The following is a 25,291-nucleotide window of genomic DNA, read 5'->3' on the forward strand; positions in this document are numbered from 1 at the left end:
TTCTGTTAATAAAGATTCATTACGTAAGATTTTAATATTTGCCACAGGAAGATATTAATTTTACGATGATTTACTATTTAATTTTTTTATGCTAATGAAAATGCCATAGTATTAGATTGCAAAACAGTTCTTTTTGGTAACTTGATCTTACAGTAACTGAATTACTGTATGCTTTAAGGAGGACAGGCAAAACCCTTTGGTTGTAACTAAAAACAACACTATCTCTAAACATAACCAAGATAACTAGGGATAGTTGCACATCCACGACATTATTATGTTTTGACAAAAATATACTTGTGGCAATATGGGTGAGGTCTTCTAAGTAGAAGAATGTCAAAGTTCAGTGCATTAAAAAAATCTTTAACTTTGGGCTGTGACTGGTAACATCATGTTTGGAAGTGGGCTAGCATCCTATATAAACTATACGGATAGTAGCCTCAGTTTGATTGCTTTAATATTGCAATAAACATTTTTTTAAAAAAAAGTTACTGCCACTCTTCTTTTCAAATACAATTTCTACTACCTTTTTTTTACCCAGCAGACAAACAGCCACAAGACCAACCAAATCACTGAAATTCAAATAGAAATGTTTAGAAAGCAGTAATCCAGGCTCACTTTTCCCCTGCAGTTATTTAAAATTGGAAAGATCACACAACTGTAGCAGAAGGCTTCATATGAGTTGGCTATTTCTAATATTTTAAAGCTGCTGAACAGAATGTTATGTATTCTAGATGGCTGACTTCACTTGCAATGACAGTAGCCCAACACCTCTCTGCCTTTACTGTTTAATTATCTTTACATCCTTCACTCCTAATATTTCATTAGAATCAACTTGTAACTCAAATCCATTCTTTTAGTTATTTGACTAGTATCTATTAAACATGTAGAAAGTAAGAAGTTGAGCCTAAAGAAAGAGTCAGCCTTTCTTTCTTTCTTTTTCCTTTTTTCCTTCCCCTCTTTCCCCATTATTTGCACTTGTGCTTTATACTTTGATGAGTTAAATAAAATTATTTTGTTAAAAACAAAAAAAACCAGAAATGTTTTATCAGTGTGGTCATGTACAGATCCAAGCGATGTGGCCTTTTGTAATTGAGAGATGGGTATTTTATCCATGTCCAGTTAATACTATTTGAATTTTTTGGGTGTGGCACCCAGTGTGCTGATAACCACAGAGACAACAACAGCTCCATTATACGATCATCTTTCAGCTTTGATTTTCAGAAGTTGATAATTTTGTGATGTTCTCCAATTCAGTCTCATATTCCACTCTCTTCTCATATTGCCACATCAATTATCTAGACTTTCTTCTTTTCAACCCCAGTTAAACCTGATGAGTTATGTGTCAAGATTTTTCATCAGTTTGTTTTTGGGAATTGTACAATATAGGTAGTTCTCAACTTATGACCACAACTGAGCCCAAAATTTATGTTGCTAAGTGAGAAATTTGTTAATTGAGTTTTGCCCCATCTTACAACTTTCCTCGCTACATATGTTGTGAATCTCTACAGTTGTTAAATTAGTAACACAGTTGTTAAGTGAATCTGATTTCCCAATTGACTTTGCTTGTCAGAAGTTTGCAAAACGATGATCACATGACCCCAAGACATGCAACTGTCATAAATGTGAGTCAGTTCAAGCATCCAAATGTAAATCATGTGACCATGGGGATGCTGCAATGGTCATAAGTGTGAATAGTCACTAAGTGAACTTTTTAAAGTCAAGGACTACCTGTAGTTTAACCTCCTTTTAAACTACTGTTTCAATTATACATTCTAATCTAATCTAATCATTTTGCGTTTTAGAGGATTAAATTAATAATGCTGTTCAATATTTAGAAAGATAAAAAAATAAACCTTTTAATTTCCATGCCTGGGCTAGGTTAAAATGTCAAATATGACACCCGCCTAACTAAAAATAGCACTTACAAACTCAAGGCATTATGCATAATTTTCTAAAATTATTTTCAGATTTTGACTATAATTTTTTTGTTTCATAATGTTGTACATTAAATTGTTTCATAACTATCTAAACCACCACAGGAAACTGTATAGGAAGAAGTTCATCTCAAGAACAATGTTCTTATCATGTTTATTTTGTATACAAGCCATGTCTGTTTATAAGAGCTGTCAAACATTGTGTAAACTTTACTTTCCCTTCCTCGTTCCAAATCTTATCATTTTTCTATACATACAGAAGTGCGTGATCAAAACTTAGTAAGTTTCCATATGCACACGTACGTCTGTGAAAATGAATATAATTAGGACTGGTGCTAAGCAGTTCTAATGCATACATTTGTCAGTAATACTTTGTATATTTTAATATTATTCCCATCCTACATAAGGAGGAAAACTGACAGATATATTCAACATTCAAATTAAAATTGAATTTGATATATATATTTATTAATATTATATGCCCCCCTTTTCAAAAGTTCAAGGTGTTATATATTGCATGTCCCGTTTTAGTTATTTTTCCATAACCTTCCATAACAGAAATTTATTTTTTCAAGCACACACAGGCAGCTCTTTGCTATACAGTTCTAGTATATTAGTATTGAAAAGACTTAGATAATGAATAGATATTAGATCTATAGAATTATAGTTATAGAACAAACCTATCATCTTTATTATTTACAAGTAGGTCATAAAATGCTGAAGGAAAAATGTCTCTTTGTCTAATTCTCAAGAACCTAATTTACAATCAAGAGTGATATCTGGAAAAAAAAGCTTTTGCTATAGTTAGTTCCACATTCAATGCTCATATTTCAGAGTTAATTCTTTTTACAGGATTCTTGTTTCGTTGGCTGGTGTTTGAAATGCTAATGTTTGGAAAACTCTGCCGGCTTAAGATTGTATTCTATTTGATAGTTATACTGACTTTTGACAATTGTTTTGAGATTTAATTTGAAGACTGATGTTTGCCTTCAAAAAACATCATGTTCTCTGTGTAACCAAAGATTTAATACATTTTAGATGCCTGACCTTCACAAGGTCAAGCAATATTATTCATTTCAGTCAGTAAACGCCCAAGAAGTTTCATAAATCTTGCTAGATCCAGAAAGCGCATGCAGAGTCAGGAAAATTCTGTCTATATTGCAGTGCTATTTTATTAAGAAAACCTAGATTGAACAAGGAAGTTAATAAAAGAACTGTGTTATCATACTCTTGGTTTTGATTCTCTTGAAGCAAACACAGATAATTTCTAGGTATCCTATTGATTGCAAAACAGATCATACCAGAATATGGTCCTAATCTTAGAATTTATCAATATATAAATTCTCTATATTTCTGCACTGTTTGTTTTGCAATTTTTTCATAATACAACTGTAACCAGCTATGCAGTCTTTTATTGAGAAGTAGCTTTTAAAGTTCTCAACAGCTAAGTAAACTATGTTTTAATATTACATTTTAGGACTTCTATCTGCTTGCCAAAATCTATTTATTGCATATGTATGCCACCTGAATCCCAATGACGCTGGGTGTCTCACAAATAAAAGCATTGAAAAAAACCCCCAGAAAGAATCCTTGAGTTACAATAGAAATTGGGACCAGACTCTCCATTTCCAAGTGATACAGTTGTAAATTACAAGGGCATAGCTCAGCAACATCTCCAATCCCACTTGCCATTGTTAACTGAATCTCAGCCATTGTTAGAAGAGGCTCTCCTTCCATCTTCCTTCCAATTTCCCACTACCCTGGGAAAGCCAGCAGGAAATTGCAAGTCTGAAGCAGCTTGCAAGAAGGCTGATAATTAGGTTAAGTAGCTGCTGCTAGATGGGTTAGGAGGGAACAGGGGGGCACAGATGGCTGGAGTGATGTGACGCGAGTGAACAAGGCTTGGGCTGGTTCCTGCCCACTGGGGGAGGGAGCAACGTGATGTGCAGGAGTTGTGGCGATTCTCAGGGAGGGTGCATAAGGATGCACGAGAGTGGCTCAGCAAGTCTTGGGGAGGATGGACAGGAGTGTTTAAGTGGCAGGAAAGTGTGGTGAGGTTCAAGAAAGATGCATAAAGGGGCATGGAAAGGCTTGTGGAGGATATGTGGGAATGCTTGAAAGTGATGTGACAAGGCTTGGGAAGGATGCTCGAGGATGCATAAGTTGCAGAGAGATGTGAGGCTCAGGGAGATTGGAAGGGAAGTAAGACTGGGCTCAGGGTGGGGTTGTGCGAGTGGCCAAGATGGCAAGGCTTGGGGAGGGGAGGGTGTGTGGGGTTGCACAAGTAGCTGATGCGGTACAAGTGCAAAGGAGCTGGGTAAGTGGGCAAGGGCCAGGGAGACTTATCCCAATGACTTTATACCTTCCCTGCCGGCATCGCCATTGATTTTCTGGAGAAGCTAGCAGGGAAAGGAGTAAATGGGGATTATACGATCGTGGGGCACTATAACTGGTTTTAAGTGTGAGCAGGTTGCCAAGTTCCCAGATTGTAATCATGTGACTGGGTGGATATTGGGACAGCCAGAACTTCAAGGACCAATGGTAATCACCATTACTGTCATGACTTCAAATGAATAGCTGTAAATTGAGGACTGCTTATAAAAGATATCAAGATAACAGAAACAGGACTGGAATGAAAAAAAAAATACACCTACACAAACCAAAGGGGCTTTACTAACCCAAACTAAAGGCCTGTTACAATCCTTCTTTTAGCTATAGCTGTGCATATCCTGGTTAAAATAATAGAAGTATATAGCAACCTATTTGCTCCATTGGAGGGAGCAAGTGTATTTTGCATCCTACATGACAGGGAACAAAATATTTTGCATCTGTGTTTCTATGCAAAATATATTTACTTTAGCAATTAAAACAATACCTTCTGAAGTTGCCTTCAATGCTGTTTTTAACTGGTCCACTTCTACAGTTAGCTTCTCATTTGTTATCAGACACAAATGTTCACCGGTAGAATGTTTAACGTCCTTCAATGACTGCCAAAAGGAGGGAAAATGTATCAGTTCTCTGTTTCACATTTTCTATAATCCTGCCCCTATTCACATTTGGTCGGAGAGTGGGAGGAGGCACTTGGTTACCTTGGAGATACTTTTAGATTAAGTAATTAACTTTATTAACCAAACCGTGATACTGGAGGTAATGCCTTTAGCCAAAGCTGGCACGTCGCATAAATGTCTAATTTTGATTTCTATGCTAATTTTGAATATCCATCCTTCCGAGGTCAGTAAAATGAGGAGGCAGATTGTTGGGGGCAAGACGCTGACTCTGTAAATTGCTTAGAGAGGGCTATAAAGCACTGTGAAGAAGTATTTAAGTCTAAGGGCTATTGTTCCAAGTGCTATTATGTCTTGTAACGTCTTCTAAGAAATATAAGAAAAAAAGGCCATGGCAGGGAAGTCTACAAATGAAACTGATATGAAAGAGATGGGCAATTAATACAGGGAAAAACAACCAGTGAGCCAGGAAATATACCAGTTGCAATTTTTCGTTTTCTTCTAAGCATTTCCGGGCAGCTTCATTGCTGTTTGCTACTTCTATTTTCAGCATCTTCTCCGCTTCCATCTCGTTTGCCAATATAGTGATAAGGGAAACAAGACGTCTCAATACACTATGGAAATAAAAATAAATAAATAACTGATTCATTGGCATAGCCAAAGCATCAACTGATATTCATTTTTATAAGTTTTTAATAAGCAAAGGAAACATTTTACTTTTTATCATTTCTAAAAATGATTTAAAACTACAAAAACTATGTTGTAGGTTTTTTTTTTTTAAAAAATCAGACTTTACTGCTGTGCAGTATCCTGAATTGTTCAAATGCTCCAGAAATTATTTGTTAAAACTTTAGAGAAACTTCCTGATGAATTACAACACATTTGCCATCAAATTTAGATGGAAACTTGAAATTTTAATACCTTCAATTTTGGCTTAGGTCTGCAAACCAAATTCTGAACAAGTTTAATCCATGTGCAGATGTAAATATGGAGTACAGACCAGTGGTGGGCTTCAAAATTTTTTAGAACCTCTTCTGCAGGTGTGTCCTGCTTTGTGGGACCGGGTGGGAGTGGCCAACTTGTAAAATGTGGTGAAACTCACTTAACGACGCACTTGTTTAGCAACCAAAATTTTGGCTCAGAAACTCTGGCATTTGAAGCACGCAAGTCTTAAAGCTGTCAGGTTACAAGACCCTTGCACCCCAAACCCTTTAGAAAGAAAAACCCCAGAGGTGTTCAAACTTGACAGCTTTAAGACTTGTGGACTTCAACTCCCAGAATTCCTCCTCTCGCTCTTCATCTTGATGATGGGCGGATGGGCGGGGGGAGGGAGCTGGAACCGGTTCTAAATGGCACTATAGATTTGTGGAACCTCTTCCATAGAAGAGATTAGAACAGGCAGGAACCCACCCCTGGTACAGATAGGCCTTGACTTACAACCACATTGAGCTCAAAATTTCTGTTGCTAAGCAAGGGAGTTGCTAAATGAATTTGCACAGTTTATGAACTTTCCTGCCACAGCTGTTAAGTGAACCCCTGCAAATTATCACTTTAGTAACATGGTCGTTTAGTGAACCTGGCTTCACCCTTGACTTTGTCTGTCAAAAGGTGGCAAAAGATGGTCACATGACCTTGGGGCACCGCAACCGTCATAAATAAATGCCACTTGCCAAGCATCCGAATTTAGATTACATCACCATGGGGAGGCTGCAATGGTCATAAGTGTGAAAAATGGTCACACTTTTTTCAGTGCTGTTGTAACTTTGAATGGTCACTAAATGAACTGTTGTTAAGTCAAGGATTATCTGTATAGATAAAATGGCTGTTGAATTCAAAGGATTCTCAATCCATGAGGATAAAATCCAATATATTAAAAAATGTGGACTGAAGGATAAAATACAGTGAAATCCGGATTCCTTGCCGGTCTCTCCCACTTACACATCTCAGAAGCTTTATGTTTGACAGGCCAATATATGGAAACCCCTGTAGAATTATTTACTTGAAAGCAGCATGAAGATTTATTTCCTTTCAAGAAATTTAATGGCAAGTCTTCCAAACACAGAGAAACTAAATATAGCATGAGCAGTCTTTCCAATCAATTGTTATATCACTGCCTTCTGAAACAGAACAGTATTAGTCTGACAGGAGTTTTTTTTAAAGCTATAAGTCAAGAACAGTTTTCTTTTTAATGTAGCCCATTTTATTAATATGTATTAGTTTTATCCATGAACATCTGCTGTTCTTTATTTTACTTTATCCAATTCATATATTTTATGTTTTTAGAAAATGTTGACCCATAGCATTCTTATACTTACAGCCAAAGAAAGAGAGAAAATCCTGATATATAAAGATTTCGTTGTGATCTAAAGAGTTTCATGTGAATGTGATCAATTGAGGTGAGGCTTGAATGGGGGTTGTCTTCTAATTGAACAGTTGAGTATTTCCTCACTTCTCTTATTGCATCTGGGAGCATAAATACATACATATATAAATTGCACCTGCTTTCTATTACCTCGTTATTTACTAGTTCAATATAGCACCCCCACACACATATATGTATGTTACCATCAATGTGTGAAATTTTACATTTTATGCAATGCCTGGGAAATCTATAGAATGACAACAATGGGACATCAAAGTATGAAACACTTAATATTCCACACATTTCTTACGCATTCTATTCAATGCCAAAAGGCAAACAGGCACAGCATAAAATACTTCTACTGTACTTGTTACAAGGAGGCCAATATTGGTATTTTTCAGTATTTTTCTTCAGTAAAATAAGTCCTGTACTTTATTTTGCATTTCTTCTTTGATTTTCATATGTTTTTTCAATAAAGGATTAATTGTAAACCTTTTCAGGATTCTCCTTTCATACTTTGCCTAAATACTGTAGTTCTTGTCATTCTGCATAATGCTTAGGTATCATATTCAATACCTAGGGAAAATATATAGCATATTAAAATAACATACCATAGACTTTTCGTACATGGCCTAAAAATGTCAGATATTCTATAGATTTACTAGGTATGCTATACAATGCCAGCTTTTCACACATTGATGGAAACACACACACACATACACACAGAGAAATGTACCAAACATCATAACTTAAATAAAAACAATATAATATTTAGCAATAATTTTAAAATGGTCCTTAAACAAAAATAAAACAGTTAGCAAAAGCTTTGTGCAGTCCTCTAAAACAGCTTTTCCCAACCTGATGCTCTCTAAATATTAACCAACAATGCATATCTTAATCGTACTACCCAAAATGCTGATACTATCTGATCAGACTTGCAATGCAAATTTCTAGCCACCATTACATTGATTGTCCTAAAGAAATCCATCTCCAGAAATTTGTTTTCCTCATAAAAATTCAAAAGTAAGTACTGTACAGTTGAAAGAAAGAGTGCCACCTGCTGATCCTTTAAAAAATACTTCTTGCCATAAATATTTCAATAGATGTTTCATGCCAATCTTATTTATGTTTTACTATCAGATAATGAGAAAACACCACTTGCCTCTTGTTCAATTGATTTTGTAACATATTGCCTCATCTGCAACAAAATCAATCTTTAGGTAGTAAATACAATCAACACTTTTTGCTTTCACATCCTGTTCGTATTAATAGCAACATGCAATATTGTTTTTCTACTTACCAAGAAATAAAACAATTAATATAACTATAATAGTAAGGAATGTCTTGTTCCAATAGCCTGCAAGTTTATTCCATATGGAGATCATAAAAATCTTATTCCATCTATAAAAGAAACAATTAAAAAAAAATCAATGTATGAACTCTTCATTAGGTAAGCATTTTAAGCATATGCACAAATTTACCCAATTTACTTTTCAAGCACTTGCCAATACAGGTAGTCCTCGACTTATAATCACAATTGAGTCCAAAATTTATGTTGTTAAGTGAGATATTAAGCCAGCTGGGGAAATATTTGGGTTAAATCAATCAGATTTAGCCCTGTAAAATTTATATTCATTGACTTTGCTTGCCAGGTCGCAAAACAGGATCATGATCCTAGGACACTGTAACTGACATATTAATCAGTTGCCAAGCATTTGAATTTTGATCACATGACTATGGGGATGCTGCAAAAGTCGTAAGTGTGAAAATGGTCATAAGTCACTTTTTTCATGACATTGTAACTTCAAACAGTCATTAAATGAACTATTGTAAACCGAGGACTTCCTGTACTGCCTACAATAGCTGTTAAAATGTAGAGTTTAAGTGAGAACATTTCTGTTTTCATAAGGTCATAGCTCCAGTATCAATGGCGTCTCTAAATAACTATATAATATAGTAACTAGTTTATGCCAAAGCCGACTTTGCTGAGATGTAAAGGATAAACTGTTGACAACTCATTTGTTAGGAGAGGGGAAGTTCTTTCAGAGGAAGATAATCTCAGAAATGGAGAAGTGTGCTTGAGTGTATGTGTAGTATATGTGGGTATGTTAGCCAGAGCAAAATTTGGTTGGATGACCATTAACTCAAAAAGTCAATTCATGCGATCATTTTTCAATTGATTTTGCCCCTAAAATACAGGACATTTGGATATTTCTGTTTATTGCAAATGGAACAAAGATTATGATACCAAATATAAATCATACATTGATTGGCGTCCTGAAATGTATTAAAAATAGATATGAAGGAAACACAAAACTCAAAAAAACATATTCATTATTCATGTAGGGCCACTACAAGTAGTCCTTGACTTACAACCATAGAACAAATCAAGCTTTGTCATCCCGAAAAATGTTAAAAATAGGAAGGAAATACATGTGCATTATTCGTGTAGGGTCACTTACAGGAAGTCCTTGACTTATAAACATTTGCTTTTGACAATTGCAGCATCCCCATGGTTACGTGACCAAAACTCAGCTGCTTGGCAACTGAATTTTGCATTTAACTCTGTTGCTGTGTCCCGGGGTCATTTTGAGACCTTCTGACTAGCAAAGTCAATGGGGAAGCCAGATTCTCTTAAAAACCCTGTTTATTACATGTATCCTCCACTTACAACAGTTCATTTAGTGACCGTTTGAAGCTATAACAGCACTGAAAAAAGTGACATATATGACACCCTCCTGGTCACAGGACGAAAATTCAGATGTTTGGCAATCATAAATTCATACTTACGCCAATTGCGGTGTCCCAGGGTCACATGTTCATATTTTCCGACCTTCTGACAAGCAAAGTCAACGGGGGAAGCCAGTTTCACTTAACAAGGCAGTGTTACTAATTTAACAACTGCAGTGATTCACTTAATGACTGTGGCAAGAAAGGTGGCAAAACGGCAAAATCCGAACAAATGTCTTGCTTAGGAACAGGAATTTGGGGCTCCATTAAGTCAAGAACTGCCTGTACTAACTTAACAACTGCAATGATTCACTAAACAAGCCGTAAAATGGAGCAAAACTCACTTAACAACTGTCTCGCTTAGCAATAGAAACTTTGGGCTCTACAGTGGTCATAAGTCAAGGACTACCTGGTGTATAACAAACTATATTTCCTGGTGGCTTTGTTGAGGCTGAAGGCACCTTTTGGGGCTTGCAAAGAAGCCTTGATGGAGCCATTCCTTGCAGCCCCAGCCACTCCAGCACAACAGACCATGATCAAGCCACCATTTTAAAAGCCCCCCCCCCCCCGCAAACAAACCCACATCAATGGCTTCTCTTTTTACTCCCCGCCCCCCAAACAAACAAACCCCAATTAAATCAACCAGCCTGTTTACTTTCAGGGGGGAAAAGAAATACTGCATGAGAGGTTTATTTCTTCAGAATAAAAACTACATGAGGGGTTTATTTTGCCGCCCCCCCCCTAGAAAAAAACGGCATAAGGGGTTTATTTCTCCCTAAGAAAACCAGCATGAGGGGTTTATTTTCTCCCCAAGTAAAACTACGAGGGGTTTATTTACATCCGGGGAGAAAAACCCAGCATGAAGGGTTTATTTTCTCCCTAAGAAAACTGCATGATTTCCTCAGAATAAAAGCTGCAGGAAGGCTTTATTTCCCCCTAAGAAAAATGGCATGAGGGCTTTATTTCCTGCCCCCCCCCGAATAAAAACATGAGAGCTTTATTTCCCCCTAAGAAAAACTATATGAGGGGTTTATTTTCCCTGAATGAAAATCTGCACCAGGACTTTATTTCCCCCTAAGAAAACCGCATGAGGGGTTTATTTCCCCCCCAAATAAAAATGGTACGAGGGGTTTATCCCCCCCTTCCCGAATAAAAACTATGTGAGGACTTTATCCCCCCCCCCCCGAATAAAAACTACGCGAGGCGTTTATTTTCCCTGAGGAAAAACTTCCCTCGTAAGAGAAGGCCCGGCCGGCCCCGATTTACCTCAAGGGCGAGACGAGCGGCAGGCAGAGCAGGAGCAACAAGGCGATTTCGCCGTAGAGAAAAGCGGCCACGACGCCCCACTGGTAGGTCATGGCGCCTCTGAGGGGGACCCTCCACCGCCGCTGCTCCTGAGGAAGGAAGCCCCGTTAGCTCCGTCTCAACCGGCGGGGACCGAAGGAAAAACCCCTCCTCAGGCCGGTACTCGCCGGGGCAACGTCCCCCCCGCCCCCGGCAAGACGACGCGGCCAGACCCGAAGAAGCCACCGGCGCAGCTCGGCGACTATCCGCGTTTCCCCCGCGCCATCCCGGCCCAGGGAAGCGTCACCGGAGGCGCCTCCTCCGCCGAGCGGCCCAGGCTTTCCTGTCAGGCGGCCCGAGCGAAGTCCTACTCGCCCGAGGTGTCGTTATACCCCCGGCAGGGCGGGAAAACGGCGGCTTCCTTCGCTCCCTCAGCCGGGAAACTGTCGTCGTCCAGTCTTCCAACCGGCCCACTTCAGCCCGGGAAGCGATTTTTTTTTTACCTCAGGCTTCCCCTAGTTTCGGTTTGGGCTCAGCGCACGGGGTGGCTGGGTGGGCGTGTAACGTGTGAATTGGGAAACTCGGGTTGGGGGGGGCGGATGAGGGAAGGGTGCGAGCCCCGCACGTGAATGGTAGGCTTTTTATTTGTTGCTTGGCCGCAGCTCCCCTTGCAAACTCTCATGGAGGGGTGCTTTCTCACGTGTGGGGATCTGAGGGAATCCAGTGGATTACAACACGGGTGTGTGGAGTATCCGTTTGCAAGGCTGGCTGGCTGGCTTGTTGCAGGCTGGCGAGGTTGCCTTGGGGTCCCTAAATTTGAGGTTTTACACTTCTGTGGGAAGCCCCCCCCCTCCCCTAGATAGAAAAAAATGAAATATTTTGAGGCAGAATATTATATTTCCCCTAAAGGAGAAATGGAGAAACGTGTTCTTAGAGGCAGAAAGCAGCTCCCAAGTCTTTCTTAACAGCCCACAGTAGATGCCAGCACTTAAGGCAGTGGTTCCCAACCTAAGCATCTTTAATTCTATTTAATCCCCCTATAATTCTAACTTGACTCAAAAAGTGAACACTACTCATGTAGGAGGAAGCCTAAAAGGCCATTAACTTGTTTTAAACAAGATTCAAAGTGCCCCCTCTATAAAAGCAGCTAGAATTGTATTTGCACAAAATTGGAAAGCAGACAAAAATCCCTTCGGAACGGGAGATAATAAAAGAAAATATTAGACTCTGCAGAAATGAACAGGTTGACATTGAGAATGAAGTACTAAGAGGAATCAGTGTGCTATAGGACATGGGAGCAATTTTATGAGTGGCTTGAAAAAAAAGATAAATAGAAAAAGGAACAAAACATGAAATAAATATCTCAGACGACGCGTGATTAAATTAGGGGGAGGGGAAATGAGAAAACATCAAAATGTAAATATACAGGCGCAAAAATGATATGAATTGACAAATGTTAACTAGCAATTATAAGAACGTATATCTAAGAATGAATTTGAAAGGAAAAATAAAAAAAAACTTTACAAAAAAAAAGATTCAAATTGCCCCCATTAAAAATCAAATTGCCCCCAACGTTGGGAACCACTGACTTAAGGAGATAAGGAGCTTATTGAAAGAGGATGCCGACTACCTAGATGGCCCCATTCATAAGCAAAGCAAATACTCCCAGCAGAAGTCCATTCAAGACAGGATATTTCAAGATCCCTTATAAGCTGGGGTTGCGAGATGATATTCTGGGGAGGGGGGAGAAAACTTGGCTTTAGAAGTTTTCAAAACTATAGTGTATATGCATAATTATAGGCAAATGATATGCATATCATTTTGTAATGGGTGCGAGTATATATCAGAAGCGTTCTAGGGGGGTGGGGTGTAGAAAAGATTGGGAACCCCTGCCTTACAGCAAAGTTTGATAGCTAACAAAAGCAGAGTAAATAGCATTATAACGAGCAGCCCCTTACTCAAACTCCAGCACAGGACATATAAGCCATCAGCCACCCAACCCAACCCAACCCTCTTTAGAAACACAAAGCCCATATTGCACAAATCCCAAACTTAAAAACAAACAAACAGAACCATATAAGAACCCTTCGTCTCACTCAGCTAGTTATTCAGCTGACCCATAACTGCATGCTGTCTTTGTGTGTGGTTTTGTTTATCAATAAACTTTCTTTCCAATCAGCCTCCATTTGTTTCCAGCGTCTTTCTCCCAGTTTGGAGTTGAAAGGGATGGATTTTCCTTCCAACTCTTTGAAAGCTGGCTAGATCAAGCTAAGCAGCTTCAAACTAGAATTGAAGTAGTTTGAGGAAAATTGGGATCCCCCCCCTCAATGACATTGGTACTTTGGGGGGGGAGGGCGCATTTTTACGAACTATTATAGAATAATTACATTTCACATATGGACTGTCACTTATCAATTTTCAGTGATGTTGAAAAAAATACGGGGTCCTAACACTTGTAAGGATTACATATGTATTATTTATGTATTCATCATAGATGTTATGCTGAATAAATCTATCCACACTGTTATGGAATATTGTTATTTTTAGGAGTGCGGACAATTGCTGAGTAACATCCCCAAAATCTGTTTTTCTTTATTTGAAACTAACTGACCTAGTACACAAGATTAAGCTAGGTCAGAGTTGAAAAAACATCTGAGACGGCAAATTTTGCTATGGAAACATGGACGTCTACACAAAATCACCAGGAGTCAAGATCAAACTGCTTCTACCTTCAGGAGGCTGACAACAGCTTCATTATTTTTTTTACATTTTTTCCCATTTCAATACCTGTTCTTATTTAATAATTCCACTACCTTAATCAAATAGGAAATTCTAGACGGCTTGTATTACAAAGGAATAAATAGGGCATTGTCATAATAAACAACAAATGACACATTTTTGCAACCCTCTAGCAAAAGTCAAACATGTACTAATAGTTATTCCAATCATCAACAACTGTTTGATTTAAAGGTATTTGTAAAACTATAAGTCTAAGTGCTATTGCTATCCAAAACAACATTGTTTTAAATTGATTTTATCTGAGGGGTCCTTGGTACTCTCTCAGCTTGCTTGTTTTCTTGAAGGCATTTCATTACCCAAACTAGGTAGCGTCAAAGTCAACTAAAATGTTAATCTTATGATCAATTTTCACTTTCCCCATACTATAGTTATTTATAGCTTCTCTATAGCTTTCTATCATCCACCCATTTTCCCTGGCCCTTTTTTTCCTAGCAAACTTATAGATTATTTCTCTTAATGGATTGGGATCACATACCCTGGTGTAGTCCAATTGGCAAAGATGAGGACTAGTAGCTTGAAATCTGAGCTGTTGAATGGGAATATGTAGGACGGCAACAAGAACAGCTGTGGTGTTCCCAGACTAGTAATCCTGGATTGGTGCAATTAAATCTAAACAACTACTGGTGCACCTTTATTAATTATATCTCTCCATCCACAAGCTTTATTCAACCTGATATTCCATACACACTAGTTGTAATTACTCCACCCAGAAACACATATAGAAAACTTAGGACCCCTGCCTTAAATTATAAATACAGGTAGTCCTCGCCTTACGATCCCAATTGAGCCCCAAATTTCTGTTGCTAAACAAAACAGTTAACTGAGTTTCGGCTAATTTTATGACCTTTCTTGCCGCAGTTGTTAAGTGAGCCATTGCAGTTACTAACATGGTTGTTAAGTGAATCTGGCTTTCCTCGTCAGAAGGTCGCAAAAAGTGAAGTCATGACCCTGGAGCAATTCCTGCCAGTTGCCAAGCATCTGGATTTTGATCATGTGACACTGGAGCTGCTGCAATGGTTGTAAATGTGGAAAACAGTCACAAATCACTTTTTTCAGTGCCGTAACTAAACAAATGGCTTGTGACTCTAGGACTACCTGTACAACAGGATTATTCCAAGATTAAGAGGTGTGGCATATACAGGAAGCAATTTTGAATGGATGTAGGTTGATAAATACAATCTCATAGATGTCTATTTAATAACAAGTCTCATGAACTGATGCCTGACTTTTGCAAGTAGAGATAAAACTGCAGAATAAAGGCTTAAGGTGGTCTTCGACCTGATGTTTCTTCAGAAAACTACTATATGACTTCAGAAAACTTCTATATTTCTTTAGAAATTACTATATTCATTATAGTATGATTCTCAGTCATCCAAATCATGGTTGTCCCAAAGGTGCTTTTTAAAGAGGCAACTGGACTTTCTTGCTTTTCTTTGCAGGCGTTTCTCATCTCATCCAAGAAGCTTCTTCAGCTCTCTGACGAACTATAGTAAAACTATAGTAAAACTAAAATCAGAAAGTCCAGTTGCCTTTCGAAAAAGCACCTTTGGGACTATAGCATGATCAAAGAAATTCAGCAAGCTATGATCATTCAAATATATTCCAAAAGTACACTCCTTCCAAAAAATGATTATTATCTAGAATGATTAATAGGGGAGGTTTTTAATCAGTTCGTAGATATTAATCTCTGCTGAAAGGAATGTAGGATACTGGAAGAGGAGGAGGAGAATTACAGGTATTCCTCAACTTACCACCAATTGTTTAGTGACCGTTTGTAGTTACTACGGCACTAAAAAAAAGTAACTTATGACTCACTTTTATGACTATTGCATCACCCTATGGTCAAATGATCAAAATTGGGATGTTGGCAACTGGCTCAGATGTATGACGGTTGCAACATCCCAGGGTCATGCGACCACCTTTTGCGACCTTCTAACAAGCAATGTCATTGGGGAAGCCAGATTCACTTAACAACCGGGATTACTAGCTTAACAACTGCAGTCATTTGTTTAACAGCTGTGGCAAGAAAGGTCTTAATATGGGACAAAAGTCACTTAACCACTGTCTTGTTTGGCAGCATAAATTCTGAGCTCAGTTGTGGTTGTACGTCAAGGACCATCTGTAGATGTGATTGTAATCAGTATCTTTGTATATTATAGCCATATCTATAGCTGCGCTTGGTCCAAACAAACTCAACTGTCAACCTCGAAGCTGGTCTGGCCGAAACCACCTCGCAGCTTCAGTGCTGCCACATTGGAGCTGAGGGATAGGGGATTATAGGTATAATAATAATAATAATAAATATTTATTTCTTAGCCGCACCCTCTCCCGAAGGACTCGGGGCGGCGTACAATGAAACATATGAAATAAATATGGACAAAACAAACATATAACAGAGACATATACCGAGACATACAAAAGGAGGAGGTCGGCTGATAAATAAAACAATTAAAATACAGTCTTTAAAAACCCCTAGATAATTAAATATAATTAAAATACCCAGTAAAAGCCCGTCAGGAGCGATATGGTTAGATCAAAGTTGAGCCAGGCCAGCTGCTTGGAATAGGTGGGTCTTAAGCTTAATACGAAAGGAGCCGTATCTGGGGCCGTATAGTCAAAACAAAATACTTTCTCTTGGGAACCAAGGTCATTCTCACAACTGGTCGGAGGAAGGAGGAGTGATTTCACCAGACCACCAGACAGCGCCTTGATTGGACCATGCGACTGACTGTTTGGGGTTGAGGAAAAACTTTTAATTAGGTGAAAAACCGTGGGACTTTTCAGAGTCTGTTTTTCTCCAGATATGTGCCAATATGATATTGCCAATAAAGCCATTCTTTGAGGAATCCACCTGCCATGGAGTTTGGCTTGATATGGATCTATTACTTGGAACCCCAGCATCAATTTGAGATTATGATTCACAGTTTGCAACTATCAAAATATAGTTCGCCGATGAAGGCTGAAGAAACCTATCGATGCTTGCTGCTTTTATTCACAATTTGCTCATAAGAAAATGCTAACTTCGTATAAATGCACACACTGAAATCCTTGAGTAGAAAAAGCAACCGTAGGCGTCCACAATTTTAAAATTAAGCTTGGCCTTCTCACGATTAAACAGATCTAGGAGGCTACCGAATTCCATAATTATCTCTAAGGTAGTCCAGAACAGCAGATGTACTTGATAAAACGTTAAAAATCTTCTTTTCTTGCTTCGAAGTCACCCTCTCGAGCATGTACATTAAATGATGATGAAAGCAGGTGAAAGGGATACCCTGGTCAAGGGCTATGTCCACCCAATCCTGGACACACTGCAAAGGTGTCTCTTCATATCCTGCAAATAAAGCTGGATTGGCTAAAAGCCCTCTCGCAACCATGACCCCTACAAAAGGAAAAGAAATACATTTTCAGAAAACCACAAATACGTATTTAATTTATCTTAAAGCTGGAGCAAAGATTTTTTTTTGGTATCCACCGATAGTGTCCACAGCTATACTATTTTCTTGTAGAACAAGAAAAGGTGTTGATGGAAAAAGATTGGACTGGCTTTTTTTATTCTTCCTTTCCCCAGTCTAAATCTTTCTCAACCTTGGCAATTTGAAGATGGCAGACTTCAAATTAGGGGTGAAATCCAGCAGGTTCGGACAGGTTCTGGAGAATCGGTAGCGGAAATTTTGAGTAGTTCGGAGAACCGGTAGCGGAAATTTTGAGTAGTTCGGAGAACCGGTAGCGGAAATTTTGAGTAGTTCGGAGAACTGGTAGCGGACATTTTGAGTAGTTCGGAGAACTGGTAGCGGACATTTTGAGAAGTTCAGAGAACCGGCAAATGCCACCTCTGGCTGGCCCCAGAGTGGGGTGGGAATGGAGATTTTGCAGTATCCTTTCCCTGCCACGCCCACCAAGCCACGCTTGAATTTCATCTGAATTTCATCTGAATTTCATCACTGCTTCAAATCCTCAAAATGCATATTGCCAACTTTGGACAAGCACGGGGGGAGGGTGGGTGTTGAGAGGTCACGAAATGCAAAGGGGTCAGTGAACATGGATTGCTCACCAATCACCACTTGAAGGTGATTGATGCGCATTTGAAAGAGCTGGAGAAGTTGCATGACCTTCTTAAGGAGCGTCATAATCCCTTATTTATTAAAAAGTTTCGAGATGCTGGGAGCTAGAGGAATTGATTAACAGTAATATTGAAGATACAAGAAGCAGGACGGCAGCCTTCTGGAAAATCCAGATGATTAACAGAGGGAGATAGATTTGACTAAATGAGCTCCTTACACAGCTACTAGCTGATAACCTGGGTATTTATTTATCCTAATCCTATATTAGACGGGGAACCCCCTGATTTCGGCGACAATTAAATTAGTTCCAAATATTTTCCCTGTGCCCCCAAACGCCATACATTTATCCTCAAAAATAATCAAAGCCTTGATGAAAATGTCCGGACCAAACGTAATTTCTGATGTTAGATTTTCCCCCTTACCAGAGGGAACCCCCTTGTGGAGTACTGTGAAGCCGTTACCATGGCAACTCCATTGCGCTGTACAGTAGAAGCCATTTTACGGCTGTACGGTAGAAGCCATTTTAAGGTACAACAGTCTGTATCTTAACAGAACACACGCCCTGAGGGGTATTAGGGGTGTCTTACCCCCACAGTATTTGTTTCCAGAGAGTAAGTCTTCTGTGTACCAAGTTTGGTTGAAATTGCTCAAGGTGTTCCAGAGTTACGCCGGAACTCACACACACACACACACCCACAGCATTACTAGAAACAAACATTGGGGGGAGAACAAAAAAATCAGAAAAACCAAGGTTATTCTCACCATCAACTCCCGTTCTTTGATGAATGGCCTCCACATCTTTCAGGGATTTCACGTCGCCATTAGCTACTACTGGTACCGAGACAGTGTCTTTAATTGTCTTAATTGCATCGTAGTGCACTGGCTGATGTCTTTCTTCTACACTTCTCCCGTGGACACTGATCCAGGATACGCCCGCTGACTCTGCCTTTTGGCACAGGTCTACAGTTCTCTTTAGATCTCCATGGATCCTTTTGTTCCACGCGAGAGAGAAAAAAATGGTAACTCAGCAGGTGGAAATATTTTCTTAGCGTGAAGAATTAAGAACGGAGAGAGGGAGAAATTATAGGTGATATATATGTACAGGTAGTTCTATGCCCACTGTCAGGAGTTCGATCCTGGCCGGTTTAAGGTTGACTCAGCCTTCCATCATTCTGCGGTAGGTAAAATGAGGACTCAGATTGTTGGGCAATATGCTGGCTCTGTAAACCACTTAGAGAGAGTTGTATGAAGCAGTATATAATGCTGGCTGGGGAATTCTGGGAGTTGAAGTCCAGATATCTTCAAGTTGACAAGGTTAAGAAACACTGGTCTAAGGGCTATTACTATTCCTCCCGTCCTTCCTTCCTTCCTCCCTCCTTCCCTCATTCTCCTTCCTGGTGGCACAGAGGTTAGAATGCAATATTACAGGCTATTGCTATTGTGGTATTATTCCTGAGTAGCACAAATGCCCTGATTTTTCACGAAATCATATGGTTACGAATTAAAGACAACTTTTTAATTGATAAATTTGCAATATCTTCTTAGGTAGGCAATAAATAAAGTACATTTTATTTATTTATTTTCTGCTGTCCACCACATCTATAAGGCAATTCACACACATACTGTGTTTTCCCGAAAATAAGAGAGAGTAAATTTTCTTTTGACACCCCCGGAAACAAGCGCTTGGCCTTATTTTCGGGGAGGGCTTATTATTTTTGAGGTGCAGGAAGTGGTGAGTGTGGTCACCTCATGGCTGCTGCTGTGCTGCAATATTTTCAGGGAGGGCTTATTTTGGGGAGAGGGCTTATTTTAACGCATGAGCTCAAAAGTCCGATTGGGCTTATTATCCAGGGAGGTCTTATTTTCAGGGAAACAGGGTATATATCTATATCGATATGGATAAAGGACTTACCGTATCTTAATAGATACTGAAAAGGTGGGTTTTTCCACTTGATTTCTTACTGATCTCACCATCTCTTGTATCAGTTGTGGTTTGTTTATTAAGCAAGCACCATAGCCTTCTGCCATGGCCCACCTGGAAGAAAAACAATTGAGGACCCTTCCTTTACATACCTATTGTGGCCATGGATCACCAAGACTTAACTCAAGATTTAAATCCTAACATTTCTTAAAGCCTTTGTGGTCCGTGGACCACAGGTTGCGAACCCACGTTATACTAAAAAGATTACTTCATCGGACATTTAAACAAAAAATATTGTAAAGCTCCAATTTCTTTGCAGCTTTACCTGTTTTCAAATGTAAAGGAAGCGAGTAACAGTGTATGAAAAATCAGTGCAACACCAGTTGCCTTAGGAAATGCTTCTCCATACAGTCAATACGTAGATGTGTAAGATACACTAGCAATTGATTTCATAGAATAATTTATTTGCATCCGCCTAAGCACCCAAAGATCCTTCTCCTGAATTTTCTGCCCAGGTGTAAACATATTAAGTTAGAGGCATTTTCAAAAGGATCGTTTAAACTAACATGCTATCGGGGGAATTCTGGGAGTTGAAGTTCACACATCTTCAAGTTGCCAAGGTTAAGAAACATCATTTTAGACGCTGGTTAAAGCCATGGAAGTGTGTATGTGTGTGTGTGTGTGTGTGTTGCATTTGTGCTGATAAATAAATAAAGGGAGACTAGTATAGATCTATTTCAAGCTATTTAGCTCTCATCAGCTAGCCATATCCTTACTGGGAATTGAACCTGGGCTGTATTACATATCAGGCAGTTGTATTAGCCACTAAGCCATAGGCTCTCCTCCTTTATCAGCTAAGCCAGGGAAATAGGTATGTATTGTGTCACAACCCTTGGTATGCCCAAATATGGGAGGGAGCATACTGCTTCCCTTTTCTGTCTTTCGGCTCACCTTAGGAGCCATCCAGGCAGAAAGCCATTTTTTTTATGTTGCCTTGTTACATTTGTGTTGCATTTGTGCTGATAAATAAATAAATAAATAAATAAATAAATATATTCATTTTCAATAAAGAATGTGTTTTATTCAAAATGCTCTGCACTTTAAGAGCCGGGCTGGCACAGTGGTTAGAATGGAGTATTGCAGACTAATTCTGCCAACTGCCTGCAGATCGATTCTCATCGGCTCAAAGTTGACTCAAATTTCCATCCTTTCGTGGCCGATAAAATGAGGACCCAGATCGTTGAGGGCAAGATGCTGACTCTGTAAACTTCTTAGAGAGGGCTGTGAAACACTATGAAGCGGTATATATGTCTAAGTGCTATTGCTATTATATTCAGTTGTATGTTCTGTTTATTTGAAAGTTGTTGGGAGGATTTTCCTTGAAAAACAGAGAGAGGGGGAAAAAAGAGAAAGAGAGGTAATTGTTTCCATTTTTAAATCTCAGGTCACTTACCTTTGTGGACAACCACAGTTTAAATCTACGCCATCTGCAAATGGGCTAACAAGGCCAGCTGCGTCTGCTAAAACTTGTGCTTCTTTAGCAGCAAACTGAACAATCAATGGACGGTCAGCTGTAAAAAAAAAAGGAATTGTAATAAATAAAAATAATCTCTGTTATTTAGGAAAGAAGATGCATTCTAGAAACTTCAATGAGAACCAGTTTGGTGTGTTTGCTAGCACTGAATTCCAGCTAGGGAGAAGAACCATGTTGAATGAAGCCAACAATGATTTTATTCAGTACTAGCCGGCATGCCAATACCTGGCATGGCCCGGGTATTTATTTACAGGGGGAAAATGTCCAGACCAAATGTACTTTCTAATGTTGGATTTTCCCCCTTACCAGAGGGAGCCCCCCTGTGGAGTACTATGAAGCCGTTACCATGGCAACTCCACTGCACTGTACAGTAGAAGCCATTTTACGCCGGTACAGTAGAAGCCATTTTAAGACACAACAGGCTGTATCTTAACAGCACACACACCCCGAGGGGTGTTAGGGGTGTCTTACCCCCACAGTATTTGTTTCCAGAGAGTAAGTCCTCTGTGTACCAAGTTTGGTTGAAATTGCTCAAGGCGTTCCAAGGTTACGGTGGAACACACATACACACACACACACAAGATAGAAGAAGAAGATAGAAGAAGATGGATGGAACAAACAAACCAGAATTTAGTGTGAATCCGCATTCCTATATACTAAGTTTTCTTTCATCTGTTGCCCTCCAAGTATCTTGAATTTGAATTTTTTTTCGTCTACTTTTAGTTGTTCACCTCAGCTGCTTTAAAATTTAATGGATATCTTTGATTAGTAACTACTTCCAGTCCCTGCTATTTTACAAGGTTCTCAGTATATGGAGATCCATATTTTGGGGAACTTCTGGAGAATTAACGTTTTACAAACCTACTAAAAGAAGAAGGCCTTGATCCAAGGATAATTTAACTTGAAGAAGCAGACCGAAGAACAATTTTACACTTGGTGTGCAACAGACTGAAGGTTTATTTCCTAAGACTACAAGCTGTTAAACTGATTCCTCTATCACACTTGGTATGTTCCGTCATTCTTCCGTCTTTCTTACTGAATAAATCACTCTTGGCTTCAGTCTAACAACATGTCAGGCCCAAAACCAAACATATTATTTCACATCTCTGTGCAATGATTCGATCCTAATCGGCGTCTTCCTGAGCTATAAATTAGATTTTGTGTAGTTTCTAAAAGGTATTTTGAGGACAAATACCGGAGGGTTAAACAAGGATTTTAAAAGCTCCAGAGGGGTGAGAGAATGTATACGCAACCTACCGTACCTTGGTTTGTCGTAAATTCACTGTGCCTGGCTTTCAAAGATCTGACAAAATCAGATGCAATGATCATTGGCGTGTAGCATAAATCGCAGCCGTATTTCCTGACCAAAGTTCTGAAGGACAATCTACAAATACAAAAGCATTCGAGATAAGGACATGATTTATTTATCACTTTCATTAATACCGATATTTTATTCTGGAAAACACTGCATGCAATTGGATCATTTTATGCATGTAGTTAGTGAGCCAGTTCGGCCTAGTAGTTAAGGCACAAGGCTGGAACCTGGGAGACGGTGAGTTCTAGTGCCAACCATAGCCATGAAAACCAGGTGGATGACCTTGGACCAATCACCAGGAGATGGTGAGTTTTAGATCTGCCAGCTGGGTGACTTTGGACCAATCACTAGGAGACGGGGAATTCTAGATCTGCCATAACCATGAAAGCCAGCTGAGTGACTTTGGACCAATCACCAGGAGACGGGGAATTCTAGATCTGCCATAACCATGAAAACCAGCTGGGTGACTTGGGACCAATCACCAGGAAATGGGGAGTTCTAGATCTGCCATAACCATGAAAGCCAGCTGGGTGACTTGGGACCAATCACCAGGAAATGGGGAGTTCTAGATCTGCCATAACCATGAAAGCCAGCTGGGTGACTTTGGACCAATCACTAGGAGATGGGGAGTTCTAGATCTGTCATAACCATGAAAGCCAGCTGGGTGACTTTGGACCAATCACCAGGAAATGGGGAGTTCTAGATCTGTCATAACCATGAAAGCCAGCTGGGTGACTTTGGACCAATCATCAGGAAATGGGGAGTTCTAGATCTGTCATAACCATGAAAGCCAGCTGGGTGACTTTGGACCAATCACCAGGAAATGGGGAATTCTAGATCTGCCATAACCATGAAAGCCAGCTGGGTGACTTTGGACCAATCACAGGAGATGGGGAATTCTAGATCTGCCATAGCCACGAAAGCCAGCTGGGTGACTTGGTTTGTCGTGTTTGGGGAGCTGGGTCAGCACAGTCACTTACTTTGAATACCTCACCATAGGAGCACATATTTTCACGACGGGTTCCGAATGAAACAAATCAACTGGATTTTTTAGCGGAGGCCCTCCCATTTGCCTGGAGGGACCGGGATCATTAAGGTTATCAGGCCACATCTACGAAACAAAATTTTGAAGAAGAGGACGTAAGAACAATTTCCTTAATTTCCATCGCCATCTCCTTGATTATATGCTGAACGTTCACACTCTCGAGTTTGATTCTGATGGCTGCAAACTCAGCCCCCTAGGAGCCGTCTGACGAAGAAACTCTGTTTTTCTGTCGTATTTTTCACCCTTTTTTTTTTGTCTTTATGAATCTTCAAGCTCACTTGCTTCTCCATTTTCTTCTATGACTTCCACTCGTTTTGGCCCTGTTTCTATTGGATCCTCCATAACAAACACCAAATCATCCGCTTGCAATTTATATTCTTCTTTCTTGACCCTCCCCCTTTCTCTCTTTTCTCCCCTCTTTCTTTTGAAAAAAGCAACAACAGCAACAGAGGTAATGACATCTCCGCGGGCATCTTTTTGCAACCTCCAACCTCTGCATTATCACCAGTGCCGTACTCACACGCGAACAATACCCACGGATGCAAAAGGCTGCCTTAACTACTTATTCTCATCCCATCTCCCCCCCAAAAAATCTGCCTGCGCGGTAGAGAGAAAAGAGACGCAGCATTTGCCCCAATTTAAGAGAATAAATAACAAAACTACTGCGCAAAGGGATGCGCGACCTTAACTTCTGCTAAAAACCAAAGAAATCTCCCCGTCTCGCCTTCTTTGCAGCTCTTTGCTGAAAATGCGCCCTGTTGGACAGCGCCTGATCCTGAATTCCCGCGCAAGGAAGAGATCCCAGCTTGCTCTTAATTTTATAGCCCCACGGAAGGTCCCGTTGAATTGCTGCCGCTTTGGCCGATCGGGAAAAGCAGATTCACACGAGCTGTCTTGACTTCCGAGTTCTCTTCTTCGCCCAGGATTGCTTCCCTCTCTTCCGGGGTGGGAGTGGCCACGAGGCTTGTCTGAATGAGTCCTAAAAGTCGGGATTTTGCTGTTTGAGCTGCAGCCATCGGAAAGCGTGCATGGAGTTTTTGCACAGGACCGGGCCGGGGGGGGGGTGCAAAGATTTTTGCAAGGATTATTGCCATTTGCAATATTATGCATTTATCCATCCCTCCTTTCTTCCAAGAACTATACGATAGATGATAGATAGATAGATAGATAGATAGATAGATAGATAGATAGATAGATAGATAGATAGATAGGAGGATAGATAATAGATAATGCATTGATGGATGATATATAGATTATACATAGATGAGATTGATAATGAAATTGATAGATAGATAGATGGG

At 39.7% G+C, this 25,291-nt stretch overlaps 1 protein-coding gene across 1 annotated transcript in view; it reads right to left on the reverse strand.

The window, feature by feature from the left end:
* DUS4L (dihydrouridine synthase 4 like) overlaps positions 1–24,908 on the reverse strand; it is a 28,071-nt gene extending 3,163 nt beyond the window's left edge. Inside the window, exons 1-14 of the mRNA XM_081957130.1 lie at positions 24,727–24,908; positions 23,926–24,058; positions 22,893–23,014; positions 21,550–21,667; positions 20,088–20,210; positions 18,938–19,164; positions 17,247–17,493; positions 16,803–16,842; positions 14,590–14,694; positions 11,298–11,425; positions 8,602–8,702; positions 7,255–7,402; positions 5,418–5,553; positions 4,810–4,921 (exon numbers count right to left, since the gene is read on the reverse strand). Coding sequence (XP_081813256.1) covers positions 4,810–4,921; positions 5,418–5,553; positions 7,255–7,402; positions 8,602–8,702; positions 11,298–11,425; positions 14,590–14,694; positions 16,803–16,842; positions 17,247–17,493; positions 18,938–19,164; positions 20,088–20,210; positions 21,550–21,667; positions 22,893–23,014; positions 23,926–24,056 — 1,738 coding nt within the window. The 5' untranslated portion in view covers positions 24,057–24,058; positions 24,727–24,908. The remainder of the gene's footprint in view (positions 1–4,809; positions 4,922–5,417; positions 5,554–7,254; positions 7,403–8,601; positions 8,703–11,297; positions 11,426–14,589; positions 14,695–16,802; positions 16,843–17,246; positions 17,494–18,937; positions 19,165–20,087; positions 20,211–21,549; positions 21,668–22,892; positions 23,015–23,925; positions 24,059–24,726) is intronic.
* Positions 24,909–25,291: the final 383 nt, after the last annotated feature.

This window comes from Natrix helvetica, assembly GCF_964273705.1.
Source record: "Natrix helvetica genome assembly, chromosome: 6".
Classification (NCBI taxonomy): Eukaryota; Metazoa; Chordata; class Lepidosauria; order Squamata; family Natricidae; genus Natrix; species Natrix helvetica.